General features: G+C 35.2%; 1 protein-coding gene across 2 annotated transcripts in view; it reads left to right on the top strand.

The window, feature by feature from the left end:
- Nucleotides 1–22,187, top strand: part of LOC129266341 (nucleolar transcription factor 1-B-like) — a 35,640-nt gene extending 13,453 nt beyond the window's left edge. For both annotated transcript variants that reach the window (XM_064101346.1, XM_064101350.1), the window contains exons 6-18: nt 1,878–1,942; nt 2,445–2,574; nt 5,741–5,851; nt 6,748–6,875; nt 7,978–8,119; nt 9,381–9,422; nt 10,057–10,172; nt 10,626–10,713; nt 12,036–12,146; nt 12,562–12,614; nt 13,117–13,306; nt 13,744–13,830; nt 16,364–22,187. In XM_064101346.1, coding sequence (XP_063957416.1) covers nt 1,878–1,942; nt 2,445–2,574; nt 5,741–5,851; nt 6,748–6,875; nt 7,978–8,119; nt 9,381–9,422; nt 10,057–10,172; nt 10,626–10,713; nt 12,036–12,146; nt 12,562–12,614; nt 13,117–13,306; nt 13,744–13,830; nt 16,364–16,696 — 1,596 coding nt within the window. In that variant the 3' untranslated portion in view covers nt 16,697–22,187. The remainder of the gene's footprint in view (nt 1–1,877; nt 1,943–2,444; nt 2,575–5,740; nt 5,852–6,747; nt 6,876–7,977; nt 8,120–9,380; nt 9,423–10,056; nt 10,173–10,625; nt 10,714–12,035; nt 12,147–12,561; nt 12,615–13,116; nt 13,307–13,743; nt 13,831–16,363) is intronic.
- The last annotated feature ends 4,411 nt before the right edge of the window (nt 22,188–26,598 follow it).

The following is a 26,598-nucleotide window of genomic DNA, read 5'->3' as shown; positions in this document are numbered from 1 at the left end:
AATTGTGATAAAGAAATGAAATTTTGAGGCTATTTTCTTGAATTGATTAACATAAATTCCCTTCGGATAATGGTACTGTCTGGTTAATTTTCATCAACTCGTATCAAACAAATACGAGAAATTCGGCTTTGAAAAGACCTTGAAAGCTCTTCATTGTCCCCTGAAGTACTAATTCTGGATGATATTGATAGTTTCACATGGTTTATACTAGAGAGATGTCCTACTGCTTTTGGAATTCTTTTTAAAAAGTCGGCACTGTAGCATTCAGTTTAGCAGGAATGGGAAGATTTCTTCCCCGGTTCTGGCGGCCTAGATGTCTGCTCTATAGTGCTGTCACTGTTGGGGATGATTGAGTGTGCGTGCAGTGTGATTGAGGCTGAGCTGTGTACATCGTGAAGTGATCTACGATGGTACTTTTGTGGAATGATTTCAACTTCTAGATTTATTGAATTTTAGATTAGATTGATTTATGAATAATTTTTTTATATTTGTGGAATGTAACATGTTCTTCCATTTTATGACACTTTAATTTTAAAGGGTACTGTTTGGCAAAAACAATGTTACTTGGGAAGAGAAGGCTGAATTGATGTGAACTTTTTTTTTATTTCTCTTAGTCTACAGTTTGGTAGTTTGTGAGGAAAGTCAACACAAAACAATGTATTATTTTAAAAGTGGAAAGGTAGCCCCAGAAAAATGGAGCCCTAAAAATGTTCACCAGAACTGATTTTGGTGCCCCTGAAAGAATTTTTTCTAGACAGATCTTTACTCTGATAAGGAAGTGCCGGAGTAGGTTGCACTACAAAATTAAAGTCCTACTTGTCTTTTTTTGAAAAATTTGCCTTGGTGCCCTTTTGACTAGAATAAAAGTGGCCTTCATGCCCTTTAGAATGGTGTTGATGCCCCTTGAAATGTTGGGGCATCCAAGGCCACTTTGCCGGTTGCCCCAAGCTGAAAGTGTCCTTCTAAAAATGGCCTTGCCCCTCTCAATTCTTGCCCTGCTACTGACTTTATTAAAGTTGGTAGATTTTGTCAAAACAGGCCCAAGACTAAGGGTCCAATTTGTAACACTCGGTTACTTGGCCCAGACTAGGCCTAGAGATTCAATTTTTTTTAATTGTTCACTGCATACATACTTTTTGCATTGGATATTTGTCGCGTGTGGTTTTAAAGTTCGTTTTAACACATTCCTTTTTTTTGGTTGGAAATTCCTTTTTTTGGCCATAATGATTCCTTTTTTTGCTTGCACAAGGTTGGCAGCTCTGGGGTAGTCACGAGAGAGGGCTGTAACACAAAGCACTTGGTGGTTGATCGTACATGTGATTTGTATGTTTGATTGCACATAATGATCAATGTAATCAAACCAGCCTGATGATCAAGCTCTTTTAACATAGCCCAGATAATTGGTCAATGTCGTTTCTCTGAAGGGCTGTGATAGGATCATGGCATAAAATAGAGGTGACAATGCATTGATCTGGGTTCCGTAATACAAAGGTTAGCAATTGATCGTAAGCTTGATTTCTACGATCATTGCCAAGTTTTGTGTTACGGGCCCCTGCTGTTTGTGCAACGTGATGTTTCCTCTGGGTTTTGAGTGACTTGTAATTATTCATGACACTGGCTGTCGTGTAAATTTTCAGAGCTGTGTTAGTTGTTTAATTTAGTTAACATCTTGTCCCCGTCTTACAAAGTAGTGCAATTGATCCCATCAATCACACCTATGAAAAGCCAGCAGTTCTTTGTCCATATTAGGTACTGAGCATATGGGAACAGAAATTTGAGGAATTTAGTAGATTGAAGCTAGTATTTCAAACTACAGTTTCCTGCAGAATTACTATTCTGATAAATATTTATCTCTCTGTTGTCCCTTGCATCCACAGAATAAATATTTTCAGAGGTATGAGATCGAGACGAGGGCATATGAGCAAGCTATGGAGAAGTTTTAGTGAGTATTACCCTCTAATGATTCTGAAAATTCAAGTGATTTTGATCTAAAAGTTTCAGCTAAAATGGTAACACAATGAAAAATTAGATACTCTGTGAATTGGTGTTAAGTGAAATTTGCCCCAATTCAATTTGGCTATCAATAATTGATACACTCTGATATATACACAAATTTCTGTAAATCACTGGTCCACGCTTAGTGGATAGGGTTAAGAAATAATTGATTTAGAGAGGGGTCTTGTCAATTATGACTTAGGAATATAGATCATATATCAGCCTTATTTCTCTTATTGAGATTGACATAGATATATATTTACACACATACAGTTTTGACTGTATCGCAAAAATCCTTTTAACAAGGAATCTCGCTCTTTTGATTTGGATACTGGTGATATGTATTTCAAATTCATTCAACTTCTATTAATATTGCTACTAATATGCCTCGTATCCTAGCCATACTAGCCAGTGTTATAACAATTATTTCCTCTGGTTTTTTTTTTTAGTGACGACCATCCGGATTACAAAGCCCAGTTGAAGGCAAGCAAAGGGGCATCTAAGCCCCCTCCCCTGCCCACCCCATACAAGTTATACTCAGTGAAGAGACATGCACAATTGCTTACAGATAATCCACAGGTAATCCAAATCTCTTAATCGTAATGATAAGTTAAAATCCCTGTGCACGGGTGCAACCATTTCGTTCTGTTTGCCATCGCGGCAATTCTGTAGTGGAGTAAACAAAACAGAACAAAATGGATGCATTGCAGCTGTGATTATACTGTTTGGTCCAAAAATTTAAGCAAGAAAATTGAGAAATACTCCTTGGTACTATTATTTTCATAGCTCTTAATGGTTAACCCTAATAGGACTGGGGGGGCCATGCTGGCCCCCCCTCGACGCTTCGCGCGATATTTCCGAAACGCAAAAAGATAGCGCCGCAAAATGTTATGACTTTTTTCTTTGAAGTCTCGCGCAACTTTTGAGACCGAACTCGCGACATACGGGTATACCATCGCGACGTCATGTGACTTTTTATGAGGCAGTGTCATGCTAAAAAATGGCTCATTTTTATACTTTGTGTACAAAGTCTATGGGAGATGAAATTCATAAAAGGGGGATTATTTTTAGTTCTAATTGGTCTGCTTAATTAATTTAGGGTTTAATTTACTTGTTAAATGGTCTGTAATAATTTCCATTGAAAAAAACAATGAAAAACAAAAGATGAAAAAACAGGGAAATACATAAGAAATTCTAAAAACAAAGAAATACATGTGGAAAAAATTACGTTTCGCAATTTTTCTTTGTGGAAACCTTTAAATTAGATTACAAAGATGAAATCTGCACAAAAAAAGAAGAAAATTTGAAGTGAAATAGGGTGTTAAATATGCAAATAATGTTTTTCATTAAAGATAAATTCCAGTTGTGGGGACGATCTCAAAATGACTTTTACAGAATTTAAAGGAGAAATATATTGATTATGAATATGGCCTTATTATATATCAGTGGAAAGGTCATGATGTGGGGTTTATCATTTGGTCATTCAAAAATAACAAATGTAATACATAAGGTGGAAATCGCCAATTAAAAAGCGCTAAAATGCCTCTCCGAAATACGCCTCCCATCGGTCTCTGAATTGACTCGAATTTGATGACATGTATGAGTGTACGAGAGACGTGATTGGCTCTCCCACGTCAAGCTTCACTTGCATGCAAAACCTGTTGCGAGAGTACGTTTTCCCCAAACTGTCACTGAATACTTCGATCACAAAATGAAAGAAAACCCAGAAGTTTATCCAGATTTTGGATTTTCAAATTGATGATTTTGAAGATGAAGAGAATGATGATGAAGTTTTTAGCTCTAGTGACGTGGATGGAGGTAAATTAGGGGAATTACGTCTATGATGATGAGTCGAACAATTCAACTTGCATGCCGATTAGCTACCAACTCATGCAGCTGCTAGTGCTAGCTGCACGTGGGCCAAAATAAATCCATGAAAATTCCAGCCTGACCATCCATACAGAGTCTCTTCCCTCTGTCAAGGCTCTAAAGAAGGAAAATAATGATATAACTGTACTTACAAACAAGTGAATATATCCGAATCTGAAGGCAAATCAACTCAACGATTAGCAGCAGACGATATTTTACCGACGATAAACTTCACGTGGCTGGCATAAATTGTCACTCGTTCTGTGAGATATGATTTCTATCTCATTATTTTGACAAAATTACGAAACTCGGGGAATTATATATCTATATAAAAATATAGTAACACCTCGTACTATTTTTAAATTACGATAAAACCTTTTTTGAAGCAAAACGTTGAGGTAAATTTGAATTAGATGTGAAATATCATCCCCAACATGCGTAGCTCGTATGTGATTGTAAACAAACCTTCACAAACACACATTGCTTACTCGCCTTGGCCGAAAGAGTAGATGCACGTGTTGCACAGCTCTCAATCGGCATTTTGGATGGTTTGTTTACAATCACATGAACTTAGACCATGTTGGGGGAATCAATATCGAAATCTTAACCAAGGTTAAGTTTTTGAAATGTCGTCAAAACTTAGAAAGCATATGGCCCTAGTTCATGAAACTTGGACATAAGGGTGATATTGTATCATTGAAGATCCTGCTTAAGTTTCAGGTCACATGACCAAGGTCAAAGGTCACTTAGGGTCAACGAACTTTGACCATGTTGGGGGTATTTGTGTAATCGTCATCATAACTTTGAAATTTTATGGATCTAGTTGATTAAACTTAGACATAAGAGCAATTATGTATTCCTAAACATCCTGTGCTTTTTTCAGGTCACATGACCAAAATCAAAGGTCATTTAGGGTCAATGAACTTTGGCCGTGTTGGGGGGAATTGTTGAATTGACATCATAACTTAGAAAGTTTATGGATCTACACATGTAGTTCATGAAACATAGACATAAGGGTAATCGAGTTGTTTTGCACATGTCTGAGGTCACATGATCATGTTCAAAGGTCATGTTGGGTAAATGGACATAGTATCTTGTTATCATATGAGTGTTTTCTTTTATGAGTAATTATTTTATAGCTGTTTTCAAAGTCAGCACTGCTGGTATAAATCGCGTAATGCAGGCGAGACTGCCAGAGGGGTTCCACTTGTTTGAAACGGAAAATCACTGTCCCTACATTAATAAATTTGCATATTTTATTCATAATAATAAAAAATAATTATTTTCAGACTTTTTTTATACTATCTTGTAGTTTATGTGGTAAAGAATGTGCGTGCCAAATTTCGGCGCGATCGCACGAACGGCGGCCGAGATCAGAAGGGGGGCCATCATGGCCCCCCCCCCCCGTCCTCAACACCTCAAATAGCCCAGTCCTTTTAGGGTTAAGATCTGTTTTGTTTTGTCAATTATTGTACAGGGCCCCATCCTCGCAAGCTATGCTTTTTTGGGTCCTTCCGATTTCTATTCATGAATTTTGTATGTGTTTATTTTGATTCAGTTTTTAATGGAAAATAAATGAACTGAACTAAACTAAATTTAAGGTTTGGAAATATATGAAAGTTTCAATATACAAATCTAGATAAAGGAAATACAGGCCTGAAAAGTGGCTGATAATTCATAGTCTTTGGCGACAGTGCATTTCTTATTTATTTCTTTATTTTGGCTTAATCTGTCCTTTGTGTGTATTATGATCATGTCCTAGGCTCTCTTTTCTTATACCTTATATAAAATGTATCTGTATTGTTATTTTTAACACTGTTGCTTTTCGTACGAAAAAATGATGCAAAGCAACTGTATTATACATTCATTTAACTAGGTGACCAAAGGAGAAGCTGAATCAAAGATGAGACAAGAATGGAATGCTCTCTCTGAACGAAAGAGAATGAAATGGATCCTTGCCTCCATTGCAGAGAAACCAAACTACGATGTGAGTACAGGGGAAAATTCTTACATTGCTGGGCTGGTTAAAAAAAAACTTGTATCTCAAAATAAAAATAAATAAAAAAGAGCTAGAAAAAGTTGATATGAGAGTAATGACACAAGTAGCAAGCTTGTTTCTCTACAGGAGTTTATATGAGTCTGTTTTCATACATTATGAGGTTGCCATCATTGACATATTTCTACCTTTTTCTGAGATGACCTCAAACTTTACAGATGTTGAGATGTTATTAACAGCCCAGCGATGCTATATTGCACAAGGATTCAAATCATTTCTGAAGAGTGAAAAAAAAATTGTCAGAATATTTAGATTATGGTGTTATCAGTTTGTTCTTGTTATTTTTCTGTAGAGTTGAGATATTTGTTCACTCTTAACCAACTTCAGCTTGGTCATTACTCTCATTGTTACATTTGATCTATTTAGAGGAGAAAATGTTTCACTTTCCCTTTCGTACATTTCCCTATGTGAAATCTGTCAGTCATTTTGGTTGTGTCATTAGATCAGTTGAATTATTTGATTGCTTTTTTATTCCAACTTGTTTGAAAAATGTCTTGAATTATTTATTGAATCATTTATACCTAAATGAAAAAATCTGTTCTGTAACTTAAAGCATTTGTCCATCAAACAAATATGAAAATCTCTCTTTTAATAAAGGCATAATACTTCTTTGCTTTGTTTTGACAGAAACAATTGCAAAGACACTCTTCTCTCTAATCATTTTTCTCATCTTATTGGAGGATCCTATGTTTTATGAACCTTTCTAACAGTCGTTAGAAAAATTTTCTTCACCTGATATATAATGTTACCTGCAATGTTGAATGAAACTGTAATATCTACATTTAGCATCATTGTCGATAAATGAATTGATGTTTTTTATTTTACAGAAAGCGATGGTGACATTTATAGAGAACCATCCTGCTTTCAAGGTCCCTACAAATCAGAAACCTCTTCTCACCAAAAAAGAGCTTGGTATCAAAGAACATCAAGAGGGCAGGCCATCTAAACCACCCATGTAAGAAAACTAGTTTTTTTATCCATTTTGTAAAACCCATCTTTAGTGAATGGTCATTTGTGTAAATCATCATAGAGTATCTAAGACCAATCTTACAAGTTTAATGGCAATTAAATTTTTTTCAACGGACAACTTCATGGAGATTGGAATCCTCAATTTAAGGCATGAGAGACCCTCTCTGTAATGTTGTTATTTTTCTTTCAAAATGGCCTTTGAGCGTTCATCTTACAATTGTAGGGATTGGATATATCAGAATGCTATGAAGATTATAACATTAAATTTCAGTCAATTCCATGCTTTAGAAATTTCATACCCTTTGCATTATAACCGTCTTAAGGCACTCACTTTCATATAAATCTAGTAATGAATTGAAAAAGTGACATTCGCTGTTGGGGTGGGGGATTTTACCCAAACTTGAGTCTGTTTTACTGTGTTTACACGCTGCATCGGCTTGTGGTTCAGAACCTTTTTTTTTTCATGTAAACGCGATTAACTTGCATCGGCTTTCGGTGCAGAATCGGCAATTTTGCACCACCAAAGTAGTAGGTTCAGAACCGCGAGCCGATGCAGAATCGGCTTTTTTAAAACATGTAAACAGAAAGCCAATTCTGCATCGGCAATTAGCGCGCATTTCATTTACTTTACCATTATGACGTACTTGTAAGCGCACGGATCTAGCGTCTTTATTATGACGTATATTGATGGTGCGCGGATCATTTCAGGTTTTTGCCAGGCGAGTCAATTCTGCACCGCGAGCTGTGACAGCGTGTAAACGAGGTGCAAGATAAACCAAACGCCAATTCTGCATCGGCTTTTGGTTCTGAACCAAAAGGCGATGCACGTGTAAACACGGTATTTGTTGTATAACATTCCATCAATATTATTTAACAAAGAGTTACATTTTGTGTTTGTGACAGGACTGCATACAGTTTATAACTGTCTTAAGGCACTCACTTTCATATAAATCTAGTAATGAATTGAAAAAGTGACATTTCCTGTTGGGGTGGGGGATTTACCCAAACTTGAGTCTGTTTTTTTTTTTTTTGTATTACATTTCATCAATATTATTAAACAAAGAGTTAAATTTTGTGTTTTTTGGCAGGACTGCATACAGTTTATTTTGTTCCGAGATGCTCAAACAGATGGAAGATGTCTCTCCAAAGGAAAAGATGTTGCAGTGTAGCACAAGATGGAGCCAGCTTAGTGACAAGGGTAAAGCAGAATATAAGATGAAGGCAGCTAGGGTAAGTAAACAATGCCATAGTCACATGGACAAATCTTACACCAGACAGACCAAGGTCCCGTCTGACAAAGAGTTGCGATTGATCCAATCAATCGTAACTATGGAAAGCCAGCAAAGTCAACATATAAAATGCATGTTCGTTTAAAAAAAAATCTTGATATGAATGTATGTCCATTAATTCATTGATTTCTTGACAATTTGGTGTGTTCTCCATTGTTTACAAAGGATATTTTGCAAATTTCCTGTTCCTGTAGAAAAAATGATGGCTCTGATGGATTTCCATAGAGTTATGATTGATTGTACATTCGGAACTCTTTGTAAGGCGGGGCCATGTTGTCAGTTTGAAGGATTACTCTACACTCTTCATACCCCCTACTTCACAAACAGCACCTTAATGTTGAAATCTTTGCCTGTGGACAATAAGCCAGTTCACGGTTAGCTCATGATCAACTTTTCTCAAATGACCTTTGAGATTTTTCATTAGGATAAGCACTATCATTTTCAAATGTACATGTTGCGTAAGCTTTACCGGTAGAGTATTCAAATTCTAAGAACAAAAGGCATTGTATAGACCAGGTGACTAGAATAGTACATCAGGGATAAAGTTTGGAAATCTGTTTCATTGTCTGCCTTTGACACATTTGACTATTGTTTAGGCTACTGTCAAATACCAGTGATTATGAAAGCTCTATTTATTACTCTTCAGCTTTGATGTGATAAATATTTTGAAAGGAATACATGAATAATAATCAAATCACAAATGCCTATGTCAGTGAATTTGAAAGCCACCTTCATGGTTGTCTCCAATGACCTTTTTCTGCTCGTGCGCAGTTTACAACCCTGAACAGGCTTATAGATGGTGCTCTCCCTGAGATTTGTCTGTATTGGGGTTGATCATTTGAATTCAAATTGGCAACTTACAGATCATTTAAATTCAAATTGGCAACTTACAGAAGAAAGTGTTTGGGGGAGATTGGGATGACACTTAGTTTTAATGACTGAAGAAACAGTTGCTTTACTGAAGCATATCTTGAGGTGTGAGTTGATGGGGAAGATGAATTTATTTAATTCATAGTCGGTGTGAAAAGATAGGTTGAACTTCAAGTGATATGCATGTGAATTTATGTTTGTGACATGTGTGTAAAAATCCCTTGGCACAAGGGTTTGAATACGCAATAAGGCTGTAGGTAGTTCATGAATGCAATGGTGGATTGTTTGTCATAAATGAGTAATTTGTATTATTTTTATTCCATGATCAACAGATGAAGGAGCATTATGAAAGAGAACTTGAGAAATATATTGAGGTAAATATACATACCAGTGTCTTCCCCTGTAATAACTTATATTACCAGTCCCTCACTACAATACTTTTGTATTGTATATTCACATTCTACGGTATGTGAATAAATTTACACTTACAGAACTATTTTTTATAGTTTCTTATAAGTACTGGGATGTTTTTACACCTAAGAAGACTCATCTCGATTGTCACTCGCATGATGGGCACGTACATTACCCATGGCATAATCTACCAAACCGCTGAATCAACTTCTTTGAAAAAATTTGTGACTAATTTATTATGCTAATTTATGCCTAAAATCAAAGGTTTGCTTTGATTGACTAAATAAAGACTCAAAAAGGCCAAGTTTTTATTCACAGACTCTTCGTAGGTTTTTATCAAATGTACTAAAAAAAAAAAATTTTATTTTTTACTTTTTTAATTTCTCATGTATTTCTGTCATACAAAGGCAACTTGTTAGTGCTGACAACTTTCATGAAATAGTCTCCTCATTGCTATTGAGAAAGCATGAAAAAGAAACCAGTTTCTAACACAAAATTAATAGTTATAATCTGAATTCATTTGTTTCTGGAAAAGGCTTAGTGTTACCATCATCAGGTTTTCTTGAACAACATCATGTTTTGTTTTGTTTTCTCCAGAAACTACCACCAGGTGAAAAGGAGAAGTGTCTTGCAGAATTAAACAGTATTCGTAGAATGCCAAGTTCCAAGAAGGCTAAGCTTGCTTCAGAGAAAGCAGCCAAGAGCCCTGCAAGGTATCACTATAGATTATGATGATACTGAGTGAATGGTGGATGAGTGAGTGAGTGGGTGGGTGGGTGAGTGAGTGGGTGGGTGAGTGAGAGTGAGTGAGTGAGTGAGTGAGTGAGTGAGTGAGTGAGTGAGTGGGTGGGTGGGTGGGTGGGTGGGTGAGTGTGAGTGGGTGGGTGGGTGTGGTGAGTGAGTGGGTGAGTGTGGTGAGTGATTGGGTGGGTGAGTGAGTGAGTGGGTGGGTGGGTGAGTGAGTGAGTGGGTGGGTGGGTGGGTGGGTGAGTGAGAGTGAGTGAGTGAATGGTTGGTCAGCAGGTCAATCAAATAAATTCTTGACTGAGTGAGTGCAGGATAGAATTGGTTTGTACCTTACTGATTTAGTTCGAAACTGATTGAGTTATTGATGAATCGAGTAGAATTTTATCGCTTTACGAATGTATTTCTTGATTTATTTACAGTGCTGAGAAATTTGAGCTAAATCTGAATGGAAAGACAACAGGAAAAGATTTGTGGATTGCTGATAAACTACCAGCCTACATCAAAGAAGTAAGTCTGGGTTTGATGTGATTGCTATACCAGACCTGCCAACCAGTACGTTTTAGCCGTATTTAGTACGTTTTTGCAACCAAAATACGGCAGTACGTTTTTTCTTTGAAAAATACGTGTTTTTTTTTATAACTAAATCGTAATTTATTGAGAAAAATAATCTCTTTATGTCTCTATTTCATAAAACGTGCACAAATATGGTTATTAGATCAATGTAATTTCAGGTAACTTTTTTTTTTTTTCAATCATTTTGTTCAAACCAGGGTGAAGATATACACATGTTTTAATGTTTTTTTTTTTCATCTGTAAGAGCAGTGCGCATTTTAGCTTGCATGCAGCTTGAGCGCCGCGATGAGCGAGTGCGCCAAGCATTTTATTATGAAATACACTTTTTTGGGGTAAAATACAGTTTTTTTAATCACAGAATACAGTTTTTCATTCCCAGAGGTTTGCAGGTCTGCTATACTCGCTTTAATGATTGATAACCCCCCCCCCCCCTCATTGATTGCCTGTATTTGTAAATTGTATTTCATTGGAAATATTTCCATGATTATCAATTAATTCTTCATGAATCATAGAAATGAAATGGATCATTAATTCCATGAAAAGAGTAGGCCCAACCCCCTTCCTATTGAGACCTTCCCTTCTTTACATCTGTTTTGTAGATAGTTCATTTGAAGTTTTGATGCTGTGATATAACCATGACTTGCTTCGTTCACAGCGTGAAGGAAAGATGAGGTAAATTGGCGTTCAATATACAAAAAGATAATTTTCTGGAATTGCCTGAAGTATTGAAGTCCTACTCTCATATTCAGACATGCCAACCGTTCCCTTTTTAGAGTATTTGTTCCTCTTTTTTTGCTATGAATACACCAATACTTTTTTTGTATGATTTACTTTTTTTTAGAATTTCCAATCATGATGTATGTATTATACACAGTGCGTGACACAGTCCCAGGCTGGTAAAAATCAGTCGGGCCAGTAACTTGTTGCATGAAAAGAACAAGTAAATTCTTGCCTACGAGCATATGTTTAAAAGGGTGAATTATCAAGTTTTCAAGTAGAGTCATTTCACATGGTTTTTTTACACCGATCTCACTACAACAGGCTGTCGATTGTTACGTTGAGACAAATTTTTTTTAATACTTTTTTTTTGTCAATTTTTTTTTTTTTTCCTTCTAAGGATAATTTTATTTTGTAGAAGGTTGGCAGGTCTGCACATATTATCCCTGTTCCATAACTAGAAATTTAAGAAGAACTAATCATTCATGATTTTCTCCACTTTCCCTTGTTTTATTTCAAGTATATTTTTTCACTCCTAGATGTCCAAGTCAAAAGCGCTTGCTCAGCTGAGGACTCAGTGGGATCTACTAGACAAAGGAATGAAATCAACTTGGGTCAAGCAATCAACAACGCTAAACAAACAAATTGAGGTATGTATGGGACTATCTATGAAATATATTGGACCAAACAATACATCTTACAGCTTGATGTAATAGCTCGTACAAGATAACCAATCAACAGTGATAATATCGTGGCCAATGATATTTATTTTACTCAAATTTACAATGGTATCCTGTGTCATCTTAAGGAGTTTGCAAGTTGATCTTATTGTCGACTGTGCAAACATGCAATGAACAAAGTAATGACATAAAAATTCACTTGTCTTATTTTCACAAATATCACGCATTGCTTCTTGTCGAAATATAACAAAATGAAACAAATGATTATCCTGAGAAATAATAGAATTTTATGTATATTGGTTTTGTCAGTATTCATTTTCAAGTATTGTCGTGTGGCCAAATATTTAATTTAATTTATCATTTTATTACAATTTCCATTTAACAGCAAAATGACAGACTTCGGCAGCTATGGTTAAATGCACCAAAGAAGCCATTTGAGTAAGTTCTTATATCTATAATTTAGTTATTTACTCTTCATACTTTATTTCTAATCAATGTTTATTGGTAACATTTTCTGGTTACAAAGATGTCAAATTCAGAAGCTGTAATAAGTGATGATCAAGAATATTTACCTTAAAATGCAAAATCAATAATCAATCCCAGTTTTGCACATTATGCTCTCAAACTTATTAAAGTTTGGTATTTGACATTGTTAGTCTTAGGGAGATAAGTTTAACAAGAGCTTCAGAATTCGCTGTTATTTTCTTGTAAAGTTCTCGAAGCGCTCACCAAGACTTACTTGCTCCATGCATCAACTTTCATTTGAAAAACAGACAAATTTACGCTGCCAATTTTATGTTGATGTTAACTCTTCACAAATCAACGATCAAATCTTATCCGTTTCCATGAGAGAAGAGCAATGGCAGTGAGCTTTTGAATACATATGGCAATTGTTGTTAGTGTTGAATAAATTGAGATTATTCTTGTTTTTACATGACAGGAGTGCATACAGGTACTTTTCATGTGCCATGCTGAAGGCCCCTGAACTGAAGGGGATTGATCAGAAGGAGAGGTTCAAGGAAGTTGCCAAGAGGTGGAAAACCATCAGTGCAATGGAAAAGAAGAAATATGAAGCTAAGAAAGAGAAGGCAATCAAAGAATATAAGAAGCTCTTAGAGAAATACAAGAAGGTAATTTCAGTAGACAGGTGTAGCACCTAAAATTCTTTTTTTTTTAAAGACATGTTTTAAATCATATTAAAACATTTAAAAAAGGATTTTATTTTCCAAAAATAACATTTTCGGGATAGGGAAACTTCATGAAATAGTCAACCTTTTTGTATGTCTGACCGCCATTTTTCTCTGGTTTTTTTTTTCTTTCTTTCTTAATTTCAACTACTGAAGCCATGGTACTTTAATAGCATTACATTCTGCCAAGGGAATAAAGATACTGGCAAGCCAGAATACACTTTAATATAGATGCTGTTCCCATGTGATAAGTGCTATATAAAAATGAAATATTGTCATTATTTATGACTTTGTGGAATTGTCCATTGATGATTGTCTGTGCTATGTATTTGTGGTGTATGTATCAGATAATGAACTTGACCTACCCATTTTATGAACAGACTCTAAATGAAGAAGACAGAGCCAGGTTTATTGAGATGGAGACCAAGCCAGCCATGAGGCAGAAACTCCTCAAGAAAGCACCAAGGGTATGTAATCAGGATTAAACTGTGGACTAGAAGGGAGGGGAGGGGGTAACACAAATTGATTGTAACTTATTTTTTTTGTTCAAAGCTTTCCTTAGATTTGCAGATGTATTGTTTCAAGGCACAGATCTGTAGCTTTCCATAGACTAGCAGATAAGTTCTGTTGTACAATTGATTGTATTGTTTCAAGGCACAGATCTGTGGCTTTCCATAGATTAGCAGATAGGTTCTGTTGTACAATTGATTGTATTGTTTCAAGGCACAGATCTGTGGCTTTCCCATAGACTTGCAGATAAGTTCAATTGTACAATTGATTGTATTGTTTCAAGGCACAGATCTGTGGCTTTCCATAGACTAGCAGATAGGTTCTGTTATACAATTGATTGTATTGTTTCAAGGCACAGATCTGTGGCTTTCCCATAGACTTGCAGATAAGTTCAATTGTACAATTGATTGTATTGTTTCAAGGCACAGATCTGTGGCTTTCCATAGACTAGCAGATAGGTTCTGTTATACAATTGATTGTATTGTTTCAAGGCACAGATCTGTGGCTTTCCCATAGACTTGCAGATAAGTTCAATTGTACAATTGATTGTATTGTTTCAAGGCACAGATCTGTGGCTTTCCCATAGACTTGCAGATAAGTTCAATTGTACAATTGATTGTATTGTTTCAAGGCACAGATCTGTGGCTTTCCCATAGACTTGCAGATAAGTTCAATTGTAAAATTGATTGTATTGTTTCAAGGTACATTTCTGTGGCTTTCCATAGACTAGCAGAAATAGACCCTTCCCCTCAAATCTCGGTCGTTGATCATGCGATCACAACAAAAATTGGCGTCACCAGTGATGTAATCTCCACAATTCAATTGTTGTTGTACCAAAATTATTCAAATTTATTTTTTATTGATTATGCTAATTAATGCATAAAATCCTTACATACAGCCCCAAATCTGCTAGTTTTTGGTCTGGACACTCTTCTTAAGATTATTATCAAATATATAAAAATGGCAGTATCAACTTTTTTTTCTTATGTATTTTATTGGTTTTTTGTCTCACCTGCATAGCAGAGTGAGACTATAGGCGCCGCTTTTCTGACGGTGGCGGCGGCGTCAACACCAAATCTTAACCGAAGGTTAAGTTTTTGAAATGACCTAGTTTATGAAACTTGGCCATAAGGTTAATCAAGTATTACTGAACATCCTGCCTGAGTTTCATGTCACATGACCAAGGTCAAAGGTCATTTAGGGTCAATGAACTTAGACCATGTTGGGGGAATCAACATCAAAAACTTAACCTAAGGTTAAGTTTTTTAAATGTCATCATAACTTAGAAAATATATGGACCTAGTTCATGAAACTTGGACATAAGGTTAATCAAGTATCACTAACATCCTGCACTAGTTTCACGTCACATGACCAAGGTCAAAGGTCATTTAGGGTCAATGAACTTTGGCCGAATTGGGGGTATCGGTTGAATTACCATTATAACTTTGAAAGTTTATGGATCTGACTCATGAAACTTGGACATAAGAGTAATCAAGTATCACTGAACATCCTGTGCGAGTTTTAGGTCACATGTTCAAGGTCAAAGGTCATGTAAGATCAATGAACTTTGGCCATGTTGGGGGTATTTGTTGAATTACCATCATATCTCTGTAAGTGTATTGGTCTAGTTCATAAAACGTGTACATAAGAGTAACCAAGTATCACTGAACATCTTGTGCAAGTTATAGTAGTTTTCAAAGTCAGCACTGCTGCTATATTGAATCGGGTGATGCAGGTGAGACTGCTAGAGGCATTCCACTTATTTTTATTCATTTCTTTTTTATTTGTTTTTCGACTTAATGTTTTTCGTCGTTTTTTCAATAGAAATCATCGGCAACACTATTTCATTCAGAAATAACATGAAATATTTTTGCTTCAAATCAATACGAATAAAATTTGATACATTTATGAATTCTGGCTACTTACATAATTTGCATCGGATTTGTACATGAAATCATGTTTTTGATTAATTTTGGGTCTGACATGCACTTACAAAATGTAACAACTTCAGAACCGCGTACTCCCATGTCGCGAATTTGGTCTTAAAAGTTGCACGAGACTTAAAGAAATATGTCATGAAACTTAGCAGCATGAACTTTTTGCGTTACAGGTTCATCGCAGAAAATGACGAGGGGGGTAACAATTCATGCAATATTTTCGCTGCGCAAATTTTTGACCATGCCACTCGCGGAATTTTTACTTTTAAGTCTTGCATATCTTTTGAGACCAAGTTTGCGACGACCGGGTACTCAGTTCCGAAATTACGCAACATTTTGTAAGTGCATGTCTGACCCAAAATTGCTTCAAAATGTGATTTCGTTTACAAACTCAATGCAAATTGTGTTTCAACCAAAAATCATAAATAATTGTTTTTAGTTTTGCTGGTCCAAATGGATATATTTTATGCTGTTTATGATCTCAAAAGTGTCCCAGACACTTAATTGTATACAAGTGTTACTTTATTCTATGTGCATTCCTTTCTGTCTACAGACTGCTCTAGCCAAGAAGACAGTCAAGGTGGAGGTTGAAAGTGAAGAGGAAACAGATGATGACGAGGAGGAAGAAGAGGAGTCCGAGTCTGAATCAGAGGAGGAGGAGACCGACGATGATGACGACGATGATAACGACGAGGAGGACGACGACGATGATGATGAGGAAGAAGAGGAGGAGGACGAGGATGGAGAGAACGCCCAGGGGAATGCCAGCAGCTCGGAAGAATCGGAATCGGAGGAAGAAGAAGAGGAGGAGGAAGAAGAGGAGGAGGAGGAAGAAGAAGAGGAAGAGGAGGAAGAAGTAGAGGAAGACTCGTCGGAGTCTGACTGATGCTCGTATCAATCTGTTTGGTGCTCAGATTGATATTCCTTTGATAAGACTCTGAACATTCATTCATTCCATTAGCACCATTGATTCATCAAGACCCCCTTTGAATATTGGTGCCACCTCTTTCCAATGTCACCGATGCACTGATCACATGACTCACTCTGCCATCACCTGACTTTATCATCAATCACGGGCTGTCTTTGTGGTCACCTGTAAAGAATGCTTTCAAGTTCTGTTGAACATTATGTCCCATATCCAACGGTTTTTCTGCAAATTTGTGACTCGAAGCTTTTATGGCCATAACGCCTTGCTCCAGATGCCAGCCGTTTTTACTGTTACTGGTTCTTGTTCATCACTTGGCACCGAGGCATGACAGTTCTTATTCATGTGACATGGGCTTCAAGTCAATTTTAGATTCAGTTGTTGTAGTACTTTTAGTGAGTCTGTACCCTTTCTTTTTCAACCATGTGTACCTTCACATCCAGCACTCTGTTTTTTTGCGACAGTCAAACTATGTTTCTTGATGGTTAATCATTTGGTAGCTTGCAGGGTTGGCTGATTTAAATAACGATGATTTAAATCACTATGTTTATTTTAAATCATTGATTTAAATCACTTCCATTGAAATGTGTGCAAATGAATGACAGTTTTTTATTTGTGGCAGTTTTATTTTTTCACTCAAAATAGAAAGATATCAATTTTATATCATAAAAACATAAATAAATGCTTCATATTCACTAAAAACAATTGAGATCATGTCAATAAAATCAGGTTGATCTTGCAATGTAGCCTATAAACGGTTTAACACTCAGGCCCCTACTCCACTTTCACTATGATTTTTTTTTTTTATAATTGATTTAAACAATCAAAAAGCTCCAACCATGGCTCAAATACCAAAGAAGGTTTAAACAAACAAAAAGAAATGTAGTTTTCTTTATTAAACACATGATTTTCAGTCCTTGGCTTGAAAATCAAGAATGTTTCTCTTTCGAAAATGTGAGTCTCTGAGTCTTGGAATTCTTCCAAAGAAACTGATCCTCATTTCATGTTTGAATAGGAACACTAACTTTGCAGTATTAGCTGTACCAAGGCAGTTCCTCAACTTGGACCAAACCAGTCAGTAGGAGCTAAATACCCTACACGAGAGGATGCAGAAACAGCATCTTCATCATGACTTGCGTATTCTATATAAATTCTATTTTGACTGGATTTGATTATGAAATAGCATAGAAGTTGATAATAATTTTAGTTGTGAAATGTATGATTTTGAAAATAATTTCAGTGTAAGGGTTATATTTTTGGTGTACCCACTTTGTTTTAGAAAATATTGTTTTAAGGAAAAAATCTGATCTAGAATTTTTTTAATCTGATTTAAATCAAATAAATCCATTTTTTTTTTATTGAAAAAAAAATTGCCAACCCTGGTAGCTTGTCAATTGATGATTTGTAGGAAGTGAAGTGAATCATATTACCTTAAACTCCAGAGGATGTGTATTTTACTTGGAACATGCTAGTAGGTGTCTCACAATACTTATTATTCTTAACCGTTTATGCTTCATACAGTTGTATTTCCTGTATTTCAATTCTAAATCATCTAAAGCAGTCCAGTTGATTATTATGTTTTACTGCTTTACACCTCTAAGGGCCCCGTCTTACAAAGAGTTGCGATTGATCCGATCAATCACGACTATGGATGACCAGCAACGCCGACATCTATTATGCATGCTTTTTCAAAATATTTTCTAGCTATGATGTATATTCATGCATTCATTTTTTCTTGAAAATTCGCTTTGCTTCTCTTTGTTTACAAAGTTTACTCAGGACATTGTGCAAATTTTCTGTAGAAAAAAAAGTATGACACTGATGGATTTCCATGTAGTTACAATTAATTGGATCAATCGTAACTCTGGCCAAGATCTGTCGGATATGTATTTCTTCAGTAGACTGAGTTGACCAAATTTCACAACATTCATGTGGCTTAGTCTTTTATTATTTGTTTTTAAAGACATCATAGGACGTATTGATTTCAGGTCATTTGATACAGATACATGTTGATATTCTTTTAAGTGGTCCAAGAATCCCATGTTTCCTGTAAGGCCATTGTTGATATTTTAAGGTTTGAGCTATTCATTTAACCATCCTTACTAGTTACTAAATACAATTATGTGTCCTTGATTTGATTACTAGTACTCTGGACTGATTGCTTGATCAAAATAGTTAATATACCAGATGGCAGGGAAAAAATTACATGATGGCTCTGGGCGATTTCACCCCAAAAAGTTCTCAAAACAGCCCTGGAATATCCCCATCCACTACAGTGTTACAGCTTGGCCTAATAAAAGAAATGTCCTATATTATTTAATCACAAGGACCAAAGCTGTAGATTGAATTTAGTATTCCTGCTTGAATTTTAACCACATGTAATATAAGACTAGAGAGGCTCTTAAAAATCATTTCAGAGTTGTGTTTAATCTTGATTTTTAAAGCAAATTTGTGCAACACCACCACGGTTTTCCTGCAGTTCTAGCATGTAAATACTAATGTATTTGGACATATTTTCTTTTGTAAAGACGTAAATTGTATTCTAATGAATTTAGTTACTGAAATTGGAAATGTTTGTGTATTAGAGATTAACTCTGTAAATTTTTGAGAAAAAAAAAGTTTTTATATTGAGCAAAAGCAAGCAGACTTTTGAATCAGTTTGATCATAGGCTAAAACTTTACTCTTTTTCCTTTATGTGTGCATGTTGGGTATGAAATATCTACATATTATTTTCTTTGTATTTTTTTCTTCAGATATTTATATCACATCTATTTCATTGATTCTCTGAACCATGAAATGTGATATGAATCTCGTTTAGTGTCATGAAATGATTTGTCACCCTTATTTAATAAAATAAAATGAAATGTTGAAAATAATATATATTTTTTGTTGTCACTATTACCACTAAGTAACATTCCACATAAATCACTGCTACGTAAAAGAGTTGTCACTCCTGGGGCCCGTTGCAGAAAGAGCTGCAATCTATCGCAACTCTAAAAATCTTGCGCAACTTGATTTTCAACCAATCAACAGCGTGCATTTGGGACCTGCGTTTAAACGCAACTCTTTCTGCAACGGACCCCAGGTGGACTATTTAGTCTATATCCAGCAACGTACATTTGTCAAGTCATTTTATCCTATTTATGAATATCACAAATTCAATTTGTTTTGATCAAGAATTGTTTTTTTTTTAACAACACAAAGTGATATCTTGATATGAAGAAATGGGCTTGTCATGTGTATAAATCATTAAATCATTTAGGTGTGACAGCATATTAGGGTTCTGTCGTCTTTACTATTCATGGTAATTACCATGGTAACAATGCTCAACAGCCAATCAAAATCAAGGATTCCATGATAGACACCATGAAGTTATCTTTTCTGCAGCAGGAACCAGTCAACTTGGTATGTCGGGAAAAGATAAAAAAAGATTCAATAAGTTCATTCAAAGGCCCACATTTCACTCTCTATTGTAGAGTACTTTCATAGAAGAACTTTCAGAAAAACTTGGAGGTCCTAATTTGGTATACATGCACAATACTTGGCTATTTTTTTTTTCTTATCAGGCTAAGGGGACTCTGTAGACTTAGTTTTTATCAGAGTACCAGTGCAAGTGTATACAAGAGATGTTTGTATACTACTGTTTGTGAGAGGGGTCTATCTTTTTATCTTTTTCATTGATCTTTTGAACATAGATGAGAGCTTGAGTTTGTGTCATTATTCATTTATTAGAAAATAAAATTATATCAAAAAAAGTGATTCAGGTTAGGTTAGGTTAGTATAGGTTACAAGTGGAAAACCAAGTGATGTCAGCTCTATTTTGAATGAAATATATTTCAGGGTTTTATTGTTATTTAGATAAAACCATAGTCCATAATGCAACATTGTTCTTTCACACGCAGTATTGTCTTTGTACCCAATTGTTTCAAATGATCTGTTCTACTTCTAACATAGTGTTGTCGCATATGTTTTACAAGGATCACTTCACTTCACACACTTTACATATTATGTGTTGTGGTAAATAGATGGTTGTTATTTTGCACCAGAGTATTTACTATACAAGTGTTTGAATGCACAAATGTGATTTATAATTCATAATGGAACATAATTTATGTATATTTCTTGTCATTCCGTCACTATTATGACTGGTTCCTGTCGGATGGCAAATACCGTTTTCAAGCAGAAAATTTTTATCCAAATTTCATAACTTCTAATTGGGTGATAACTGCTTATGATCAGTTCATCTGCATCGAGTCAATTGGGGTATAAAAAAAAATCCTGCTTGAAAATTATGTTTGTTCTGCCAGTAATATTTAAAACCTTAGATCCTGTTTGATTAGAACTTCACAATCTTGCCTCTTATTTTCATTCTTTCATTCTTCTATTGCAAACATGCCGTATACTTTAACCCACACATCTGTCATTGCTGGCTTTCCTCCTCTTCACCCGAATAGAGCTTGGACTGATCTCACACCAAGACTGATTATTCAATCTTTTGAGAGTGATGTGTATGTCATGAATGAGCTATTAAGGGCAAAGATCTCAATCCTTCCCCCCCCCCCCATCCCCTGAAAATGAAGAGATTTAAGGCCTGAGAACCCATTTCACGAAAGTTTTCATTATCTGATTGTTACCATAGTAACAGACATCTGTGCTTCTCAGCCAATCAACATCAAGGAAAGTTGTCGGATCTCTGTGTTGACGAAATGCCTCCTTGGTAACTTGCTTTCAGCCTATCAAATTTTTTTTTGGTTTGAAGCTTTGTGAAACCGAACCCATCTTTGTATGAGATTTCATTGTAATGAATAGTTTACATTTCTTTTTATGAGATTGGCTGTTGACAATGACGTTCATCAAATATCTATTCATGCCTTGTGGTCTCTCAGTATAACATAGAACCTTTGTATGACAGTGCATTTTGCAATATCATGCATGCCGATAGCTCTAGAAAACCATTGATCATTTACCTTAATATTGTAGATATTTTTTTCTCCATTTTATCATTCCTTATCGGAACTGTGGTGCTGACTAAAAGTCATTGATTTATTTCACACAATCTTCTGTCATTGGGTTTTTTCTCATTCATCCAAAATAATATTGCATATATAAGATATTATATTATGACAGAAAGAAAGTGAGTGGGTATATGGTCACTGATTAGTGTGTGCTGTGTGCCAAGTTGAATGCATACAGGCAGCCTGTACATTTTTAGAAAAAAAAAGCAAAACATTTAAAAATGTAATTTATGGATCATATTTTGGATGGAGATAGTTGTACAGAATTTTCAGGAATGAATTTGTCTGAATATGAGCAAAGCATTGAGAAAGGAAAAAAAAGAATGTTTTTACTCCCACTGTTGAAAAGCTGTCTGCATTATTTGTTTTATTATATGTTTGTGTGTATTCCAGTTCAGAATAAAGCATAAGTTTTATATGATGGAATTGCACCTCATCTGCTGACTCTTTTTCAAAGTTATTTGCTTTGAGAATATTATTTGGTTTTCAAGTATTGGTACATCCAAGTTTGTAGAGAGTGATATGTAGGTGAGCAGATTAATAGAGGGATGGGCAATGATTGATTGATCAGTGAATAGCTGGATTGAAAGATTGATTGAAAAGGGATGAAAGTATGAGAGCATATTACATAATGCACCAAAACCTTACAAATTTCGACAGCTACTGCTGTACAGAAAGTGTTATTGTTTGAAAAAAAAAGTGTTTCACGCACTCGCCTCATATTGTGTTGTGCAATATAAACTGGGTCCCAAAAGAAACTTGTCAAACTTCACAAGCGCACTACACAAATTCCTCTCAATCAAAATGAACATAATTTTGACACAGGCTAGCTTCAATCCATTTTATTATTATTACTATTTATTTGGCCATAAATAACATACAACAATTGTACAATGTAATTACAAAAATACAATTTGAAATTGAATAATTAAATATGGATAAGTAGAAATGAAAGAAAAGAGAGTAAGAAAAATGTTTTTTCCATGGGCCAGGGCTTCTGAAGGCGACCGCACACCTAACGATTGGTCTGCGACTCAATTTTGGAATAAAACGTAGTAGAATTTGATGCTCCTATTGAGACTTGGAATGTCTTACTGTGTAATGTTCGAAATCATCGTACGAACACCTATGTTAAAATCTGTGACTATGCTATCATCCTTAGAATAAAAGCAAATTTAATATCTAGTCGTAATGACGTCATAGCAGTCGTACGATTGGCTACGATTTAAAACTAATTTGGCCTTTCCTCCAAAATAAAGGCTTGCAATCTTTCAAAATGGTTTATTAATATTCTTTCAATTAATACTAACCTCAAATAAAAATATATGTTCCATTCACATTTTCAGAAAATGAGCAAAATGCGATTTGTTCCAAAATCGGATCGCGATCAGTATTACTGTAGTAGGTGTGCGATGGTAGGTTTGCACATTTTCACGTTAGGGTGCTTTTCGAAATCCCATAGACGCGCATGGTATCCACTCGTCTGGGTGTCGAGCACACACTTGTTCAAGGAATCGATGTCCCCTTGACAATAGGATTCATGTTTTTCAAAGTCACCATAACCAGTGGCGTAACTACGGGGGGGGGGGGGGGGGGAGGCACGTGCTCCCCCCCAAAAAAAAAAAACGAAGGAAAGGGAGAAAGGACGAGAAACGTAGTGGGAAAGAATAACTTATTGTTCATTATAATATGTTATATTACCTTATAATGATGTATGTTATATTACATAAACATTTTTTCACAACTTTAAGAATTAAATATTATTTGTCCCACAAGGATCTATACTGGGTCCATTGATATTTTGTATTTTTATTAATGACATGTGTAATTTGAAATTGCATGTACATTCTAAAATGTCTCTTTATGCTGATGATACCGCCATTTTTAATCACGGTGAATCAATTAAGGAGGTACAAAAGTATTTGCAAGATGATTTTGATTCAATAAGTAAATGGCTAGACTTAAATAATATGCATTTACACCCGCAAAAAACAAAAGCCATGGTATTTGGTCAAAAGAAAAAGTTGAGGGGTGCTCATTTGTCAGTGAAATTCAGGAACATACAATTAGAAAATGTAAAAAAGATTAAATACTTAGGTGTCATGCTCGATCCGGGCTTGACTTGGTGCGAACATATTACTAATATCGTTTGTAAAATATCTCGGGCAATAGGTTGTGTAAGGCGGATTAAGCACTTACTGTCCTTTGATATTATGAAGAAGCTGTACTTTTCTATGGTTTTACCTTACATTGATTACTGTATTACATCTTGGGGAAGCAGTGCAAAAATACATTTAGATAAGATACAAAAACTTCAAAATAAATATGCCAGAATGCTTTTGAAAAAAGATTATAATACATCACAAATTTCTTTGTTGCAGTCACTGAAGTGGCAATCAGTAGATCAGCGTATAAAATATCAGTATTGTGTTCTTGTATATAAAATAATGAATGATTTAGTTCCAAATTATTTAAAACCTTTAGTATGTAAACGGCCCGTGAAATACAGGACACGGTATTCTTTACGATGCCCCCTTCAGCTTCCCAAAGCTAGAATTGAACATAAAAGAAAATCTTTCGCATATGTCGGACCCAAATTATTTAATGCACTTCCTTCAAATTTACAAGTTTGTACCTCCTTGTTAGTTTTTAAAAAATTATGCAAAGCCTTTCATACGAATTGATAAAGAGCGAAATGATATTCCTTTGATTTACAATGCTATGTATGTTTAAATTGTCACTTCCCACTCTATATTTTGGTGTTAATTGTTTCTGATGTTTTTTAGATATTTTGTATTTTGTATTTTTGATGTTGTTTGTTGTTGTTGTTCATAGTTATCTTGACATGTATTTTAAACTGCAGGGCGCCTTTGTAAAGCAGTTTTAAGAACTGAACAGGCCTACCCTGCAGTATAAAATAAATAAAACAAAATAAATAAATAATTTGCTCAGGGCCTGTCTTAATTGTTCCTGGTGCTCGCATTGTCTGATAAACGAGATAATAATAATGATAATAATAATAATATATGTGATTTGTAATGCGCCAAAATCCACTCGGCAGAGATAAATAACCCTGTTGTACTAAAACCTCCCGTATTCAAGTCAATATACACCCAATATATTTCCTCGCACTTCGAGTTATTATTGTTTTATGTAGTGACATATGCTTCTTTTTCATGACTACTTAAAGTGCATGATTGCCCCATTTTAAGGTCTTATAAAACTTTTCCTGTCCGTGCCATCGTTCGCATTAGTGGATAACTTTAAGAAACATAATTTGCTCAGGGCCTATGTCATTGTTCCTGGTGCTCGCATTGTATGTTTTACGAGATAATGATAATAATAATAATATATATGATTTGTAAATGCGCCAAAATCTACTCGGCAGAGATAAATAACCCTGTTGTACTGAAACCTCCCGTTTTCAACTCAATATATTTCCTCGCACTTCGAGTTAATATTGTTTTATGTAGTGACATATGCTTCTTTTTCATGACTACTTAAAGTGATTGCCCCATTTTAAGGTCTTAATATAAAACATTTCCTGTCCGTGCTTACGTTCGCATTAGTGGATTGGTGAGACAATCTGTTCTTCACGAATTCATAAACTTAGTCCTTAAAATGTCAATATTTCAAAAATGTTCAGCTCGCGCTTCGCGCTCGCATCATTTGGTTAGTGAAATACGTATGGTCTTAGTGAATTCATACAAACAAGCCTTAGAATGCCCCTCTTTTTTAGGTCTGAATAACCTAAATTTTCAGCTCGCGCTTCGCGCTCGCAATATTTGATTAGTGAGATGCGTATGATTATCAGGATAACAATGACTGCAAAAAGTGCTTCATGTGTTTAGATGTAATTCTAACAAAATCAGCAAGCGCTTGGCACTCGCATTAGCCAACTATGGTGAGATATGTATATTCCTAATGGATCCTTAATATTTCCCTGTTCGGGGTCAAAACATACAAAAAATTAAGCTCGCGCTTCGCGTTCGCATCGTTTGGTAAGTCAAATACGTAAGGTCTTCGTGAATTCCTGTAAAGATACCCATCTTCAGCATGTTCAGGTCTGAATTTCCTGAATTTTCAGCTAGCTCGCAATATTTGACTAGTGAGACGCGTATATGTTAATTATGATTACTATGACTGTGTTTCGAGGTAATTCTAACAAAATCAACAAGCGCTTGGCACTCGTATTAGATGACTATGGTAAGTTATGTATACTCTTAATGGATTCCTAAAATATAGTCCTTAAAATGTCCCTGTTTGGGGTCAGTATATACAAAAATTTCTCGTAACAATTTTCTAGGGATAATATTGTTAAGTGGCATTCAAAAAATAAGACTTATAAAAGCATCTATTTACATTAAAATATAGCAAATCTCCTTGCTTGGGATAACAATTTTTTTATTTTCATTTCCTTAAAGGAATATTCAGTGCTAAAAGTTATATGAATGAAAAAAAAAGATAATTCAAGAAAATTAATAGCTTATTGGATTTGAAAGCATAATTCGAAATTATTATGGCAAAGAAAATGAAAAGGTATAGAGGAAGTCTGCTGATTAGCAAGAACCTCATGAACGTTTTAATTTGAATTTATTAACAAACTTCATTCACTTGGCATTAACATTGTTTTACAATACAGACAGTGATAACATAAACAAAAATATTTATGACAGTATATCGTATAAATCAGTAATACATTTATACATTTTCCATAGATTTCTAACTGATTTTTATATGCATCTATATACAAAGAGAATTGACGTAATGAAATTTAACATAGAGAAAGTATAGCATAATGCAATATAATGAACACAGATCGGGAAGTAACTTAATGTTTATAATGA

The sequence above is a fragment of the Lytechinus pictus genome, chromosome 1 (assembly GCF_037042905.1).
Source record: "Lytechinus pictus isolate F3 Inbred chromosome 1, Lp3.0, whole genome shotgun sequence".
Taxonomy (NCBI): domain Eukaryota; kingdom Metazoa; phylum Echinodermata; class Echinoidea; order Temnopleuroida; family Toxopneustidae; genus Lytechinus; species Lytechinus pictus.
The sequence above is the reverse complement of the archived record's forward strand: the minus strand, read 5'-3'. Positions and strand labels throughout refer to the sequence as shown.